The 6,000-nt window shown below is 53.1% G+C and overlaps 1 protein-coding gene across 2 annotated transcripts in view; it reads left to right on the top strand.

Annotated features, from left to right (window-relative positions):
* Positions 1-2,063: 2,063 nt before the first annotated feature.
* Positions 2,064-6,000, top strand: part of LOC147597433 (tetraspanin-15-like) — a 42,314-nt gene continuing 38,377 nt past the window's right edge. For both annotated transcript variants that reach the window (XM_086767970.1, XM_086767969.1), the window contains exon 1: positions 2,064-3,622. In XM_086767970.1, the coding sequence (XP_086624096.1) occupies positions 3,536-3,622 (87 nt within the window). In that variant the 5' untranslated portion in view covers positions 2,064-3,535. The remainder of the gene's footprint in view (positions 3,623-6,000) is intronic.

Genomic DNA, 6,000 nt, shown 5'->3' with positions numbered 1-6,000 from the left:
CGTTCCTGTCCCGTTTACGTGAGTTTTAGGGCTGCTACGGAGTTTTTTTGGCTGCCCAGCCCCACCAAATCCTGTGTGAGGTCCTCTCAGTGCTTCTAGGGGGGGTGAAATTTCATCTGCTAAGGTAAAGCTGAGTGGCAGTCGTGTGCCCGGGCTCGTCAAGCTCACCATGCCAGCAATTTGTAATTAATATGCCGGGGAGCCTGGCTCGGGGGAAGAAGCTGTGTCTTTATTGAAGGCGCTTGGTATGCTGGCTGCATGCAGAGCCGGCCGAAGCACCGCCGAGGGCGCGTTCGTAGCGCGGCTTGGTCCCTTGGGGGGTTTAATGTGTTTCCCTGAAGCCTCAGTTTTTGGTTTTGTTGGATTATTATAGGAAACTTCCTGCCTGTAAAGCCTGGGGTGATCTGTGGGGTGGGACGGGCATCCCCATCCTCTGGGTGTTGGCAGGGGACAGGGCTCTGCCGGGGGAAAATCTCCCTCCGGCAGCAGCGTCGCCCCCTCAAACGGCTGCAAACCCCCAAATTCTGGCCGCCAGTTGACGTCCAGTGCTTTAAACGGTCCCTTTTGGGCTCGAGCGTTAAACAACGGCTGAGTCATTCCTTCCTGCAGTTAATGATTCCCCGGGCTCGACGCTGCCGGGAGCGCTGACGCGTTAATCATTAAAACCCGTAAATAAGCGCTTGCTCATCCCCCCCGCTCGAAGCCGTTCTGCGACCTGCCCCCAGCTCCAGCAGCAATGCCGGGGGGCGGGGGGGAAATATTCCGGGATAAAACCCACCCTGTTCCCACTGCCCTTCCCAGTCCCTCCGTATCCCAAGAGCATCGCACCGGGGCGACCTTACACAGAGCAAAGTTTCAAATCCTGGTTAAATTTGGACAGCGGAGTTGGTTCTGCTCAACATTACGGTTTCTCAAAGCTGTGCCTGCCTCTCCCTGGTGTCCAGCAGGATTTGTGCCTTATCTTTCCGTTACGATAATGTTAGGATAAATAAATAAATGATTTAAAGTCAGCTCCTGTCTACTCATCTCTATGGACGCAGGCGGAAAGCATCCGTATGCATCTGCATTGCCGGAACAGCATTTATTCTTTATTGTTCCTTTTGCCGAAGGGAAATCCTGGTATAAAGTTTAATTTGCTTGGGGGGAACAAAAAAGGTAAAATTTAAAGATCTCTGAGCATCTAACGGAAGGGATTTGTGCTTGCTGGGGAAAAGGGGGAATTCCTGCTGGTGCACAGGAGGGTGGGAGCTGGGAGAGGGACCCGCGCTGCCTTTGCAGATGTGGTTTTGTTTGAGTTAAGGAATTTTTAAAGGGAATAAAAATAATTCCCGATTCATGGGTGGGATTGCGTGTCCCTGCAGCAGTGATGGGCCGAGGAATGAGGGACAGCGATCAGCTCTGCGGAAAGCAAATCTCCTTCGTGGAAGGCGCTAATGGCGTCGTGTAGACGTAGCCGGAGAGTTTTATCCCTGTTCTCGTCCCTGCAGGCATAAATCTGGTTTTGTAGGAATGAGTTGTACGGCATCGTTAACCGCTCGCGGAATATCGGGTGTTAATTACCGGCCGGTGGGGAAGAGCCTGCAATGAGCTTGCGGTGTTCCGGCCTGATCGATGCTGCCGGGGATTTGCGGAGAAGGGGAGAGAGCCTGGAATTACTGCTAAAACCTGGAGCGAGCCCAAGTTTCACGGCGAATCATTTCTTAAACGTGTAAATCTCTCAAATTAACGTGGAAATTTTAGGCAATGTTGAGCGCTGTCTGTGGACCTGGTGGTTTAAGTCTGGTTTAAATGTTTAAATCTCATACATGGGACACCCCTTAGCTGTGTCACAGTCTGGGTTTGCCAGGAAATACCATTTCTCCCTTCCGCTTTTCCGCACCGAATTGATTTCTGAATTAAAGCGAGGAGAGGGTGTTATATAACCAGTCACCAAGCGCCGAGATTCCTCTGTGCAACAAGGTGGAAATAAATCCTGCAACCCCTGTGCCAGCGCGTGGTCAAACCTGGCGGAAAGAGGTTAGAAAACCAAGAGAGAACTCATGGAGGCAGGTGTTTTTTTTTGTTTTTTTATTCATTTATTTTGTTGTGCGTCTCCCCAAAGGTCTCTTCCTCAATGCTGGGTGCTGGAGTTTCTCAGTCCAAGAGTAAGAAACTGCCAGTGCCGGCTTTGTTGGGCGTTAGCAAACTGGGAAGCGCTGGGATAAACCAGGCTCCAATGCGCTAGAAGTTCATTTTAGACTAATTAAATAAAAAGAGGAGAAAAATTGACTGCTCTCTTTGCTAGTTCAGCCTGCTGACAGCCAGCTGTAGCTAAGTCGTGCCAGAAATGTCGTTTTTCGGGCGTGTTTCACCCCTTTATATCCTGAAGTGTGACGTCCTTAGCGCGTGGGATCTGCTGGCCGTGGAGAATCGTACAGCGCTGCTCCCGCCTCTGCTCTCACCCCTGCAGCTTGCGTACTTGTGAGAGGAATGGGATGCGAGCTCTGCCGCTGCGCTGAGTTACTCTCCGCCTGCTGAGAGCCGGCTGCATACAGCTCCCGCGTCTTCGGGCGCAGCCCTGAGTCGCTGTTGTTTCTTCAAACCTTGCTTTACATTCTCCGTTCGGCCACCCCAGAGAGAAGCAGCACCTTCCTCCCCAGAGCTGGGGTTTTGAGCCAGGCCACAAGCCACCTCGCAGACGATGCTGCTTCTCCTTCCCGTCTCGGATCCGCACCGAGTCAAACTGTGGAAACCAAGGGCGCTTCTCTGTCCTCAGAGACCGGCTGCAGACGCGGCTTTTCCAAGCTCCTCTTTCTGCTCTTTTTATTCAACGTCCCTCTTACGCTCTCTATTATGACGTTTGCACGGCCGTACGAACCTTTCCAGGAGCCGCGCGGTCCTGCGGCGCCAGTTCCTCGCTGCCCGCGCCCTCGCTGTCAAGTGTTAAACCTCATCGAGCTTGGGCTGCGTCGTTTCCCTTTCCTCCGTCCCATTCACGCTGGCGCCGGGGCGGCTCAAGGTGGTGTCGAGAGGGAGGCGTTGCAAGCCGGGATCGGTAAATCTGGACATCGCGCTCCGAGCGACTGCCTGGGGGGCACCTGCCCCCGTTCTTGATAGATTTTGGGCTCTCCCTTCACCTTTTGCTGCTGCAGGATCGCTCCTGGGATGGCTGCGGGATAGCAACGGGCTCTTTCGGCACGCCGGCAAGGGCAGGAGGCCCGGTTGCGACGCATCTGCCGTTAAAGATTTACTCGACATCCACCCGTGCGCCAATTTTGGGAAGAACTGTTGCATAAACCCACTTAAACCCAGCTTTGCTGTTGCTCTCGGCAGCAAAACCAAGCAACAAACTCAGTAAAGGGTTAACGCCGGCCGCTCCTGCGCTGCTGCCTTCCCTCTAATCGCTGGCAGCTCCTGCCAGGCGGAAGTTGGAGGCGGCAGTTCAAGTTCAAGGCTTGCCCGCCTGCATGTGTATGCTTTTTCGGCTTGCCGCCGGCCGGAGCAGGGAGGGTCCGGCGGGCAGCCAGCAAAACCCCCTCTCGCCGGAGCGACGAGGATGGCTGGAGCCTCCGGGTGCCGAAATTCCCACCTCTACTATTACAGCATCAAATTTGCGCTCTCCGCCTACGCCACCCTCTTCTCGGTAGGTGCTCCGCTTGCTTTTCTGTCCTTCCTGGCGTTTCCCCCCGCCGTACCACCCCCGCGGGCCAGATTTTACTTTTCCGGTCCAAATTTTCCACCTTCTGTCAAATCCTCGCGGTAAAAGCTGGCGCCGCGAAGCCGCTCCTGCTTGGCGCTAGCTGGCTCCGAAATGGGCGATCTTGGGCGAAATCATGGGTTTTTGGTAGATTTAAGAGCACCTCCGTGAGCCTGCCCTTCCCTAGAGCTGCTCTTGCCGATCCCTCGTGTCAGCGATTCGCATTTTGAGGCGTTTGGAGTGTAAATAAGGAAATTTAACGTTTTCACCGCACAAGCGCCTGTCGGGCGGCGTTGCCAGCCACGTCCCCCCTGCTCGTCGCGGCCTTTGCCTTTACGTCGTTCGGCGGGGACAAGGCAGGAGAGCAGACGTCGAGCGGTGGGTGTTTTAGCCAGGCTGGTTATTTTAAAAGGAGAAAATTTGTTTTTAAGTGATTTTGAATCATTGAGGCAGCTACGGCGGGGCCGAGGCTTCCCTGGCACCTGGGAGATGCGAGCACGTGTGGGCGCAGGGGAGGGGGAAGCAAGAAATTCCCCCTTCCCTCAGGGGCTGTGCGTCCTCGGCTCATGCGTGAGATTAGAAGTTAGCACCTTCCTGGGGCTAATCTTGCATAATCCCGTCAATATTTACAAATATTTCCTCCTGAGGTCTAATTAATCGCCTTCGCCCTGCACACGGCTGCGGGCTGGGCGTGTGTGGTGGAATGTGTCGCAAATTGTTCAGGTGCAATCGCAGAAATATCCGCGCGAGTTCCCCGGCCGGCTGTGAACGGTAAAACGCGCGCGGAGTTTTAAAAAGCTTTTTATTTCCTTATTTATTTATTTTTGAATGAACGAGCTCATTGGGCTTGCCCTCACGAGCTGGGGATGGTGAAGCCCATTGTCTCGCTGCACCGAGTGACTTGCGCCCACCCCAGGGCATGAATGAGAAAAAGGGAAAAAAGGGTTTTTTGTAGAATATTTCACTGTTTTCCTTGTGGCCTGCTGGGAAGGAAGGCTCCCAGGGGAGAGGAGACTCAGTGTCTCCCGTGGGGTGGCCAGGACCCTCCCACTGCCCCCAGTGAGACCAAAAAAATACGCGTTTCTTAACCCGTTTGTGGCTGCAGTTTGGGTTCTTGGCTCAGGACGGTGCAAGATTTTTTTGCTTGAAAAATGAATCTATGGGAAAACCTGTCACCGCGGGTTTGGTTTCTCTGAAGAACCGAGCTTGGCTCGGTTTGAGGTTTCCCCAGCTGCAGGGATGGGGAGAAGATGTAGGTTTGTTTGTTTTTTGTTTTTCCCCTAATCAGAACCCGGGTGGGGGCTGCGCTTTGCAGACGTCGATTAACGATGGGATGAACCAGCGCAATCGTGATGCCGGATGCTTATTAATTACTGGGGCAATTGTGGGGGCTCGGTGGGGCATCCAGCCAGCGAGAAGAGCCTCGATAATTTCCCGATGACTGAAAATCAGCCGCCAGAACAGCCACTTTGAATCGCTCCCACCCAGCCTGCCTTCAACCCTGGGACAGTCCTCGCATGGGGACGTTGCTCCATCGAATCCATACGGATCGCGCGGCTCCAGCGAGCTTTTCAGCCGCCTGACCTACTTCTGCCTTCATTTGCACACATCGCCGCCGTGTTAATTCAGCGCCGCTGACGAACCCCTCAAAGCTTCGTTAACCAGACGTGACCGGGGCTGCGTTTCTCTCTGTTCCACAAAAAAATCATTGTGTAGGAACTTCTCGCTTGTGTTGCACGCAGGCTTCCAAAATTTAACCCCTCCTGGGTAAAAATTCAGTGGAGGAAGAGCGGAGTTGGTTCACCACGAAGGACTGAGGATGTTTAGAGCGAGATGCAGCACGATTTCCTAGCACGGGGCTATCCCAGCCTGCAGAAAACTGGATCTGACGCCGCTAGATCTGTTCCAGAGCTTTATAGGTGGGAAAATCAGCTGAGGAGCATGGGATAAGCTGGAGAGTGGCTTTAAACCAAACACGGTAGCGAGGTTCAAGCATCACGGCTCGGACTGGCTGGTTTTGTACAGGTGGGTTTAATCCTCGTTGAGGATTCAGCGGAGCAGAGATTTGAAGTTTTCTTTTCAGAAACAAGGGCTTCTTGCCTTTCCTTCCTTCTCCCATAAAACTGAAAGCTGCTATTTTAATTGACCCTTGTAAAAAATAATATTTTTTTACGTTCCTACGTACCATTAAGCACTATACGATGTATTTAACCGCGGTATCGTTAATGCCGTGATCCTTTTAATGACTAAAAGCATTCAGCACTTTCCATATCGCGATTTCTCACCTCACGTTACAATAAAACCTGAGGAGGAGGAGCAGGAGC

This window comes from Chlamydotis macqueenii, chromosome 27 (genome assembly GCF_036417535.1).
Source record: "Chlamydotis macqueenii isolate bChlMac1 chromosome 27, bChlMac1.mat, whole genome shotgun sequence".
NCBI classification, from domain to species: domain Eukaryota; kingdom Metazoa; phylum Chordata; class Aves; order Otidiformes; family Otididae; genus Chlamydotis; species Chlamydotis macqueenii.
The sequence above is the reverse complement of the archived record's forward strand: the minus strand, read 5'-3'. Positions and strand labels throughout refer to the sequence as shown.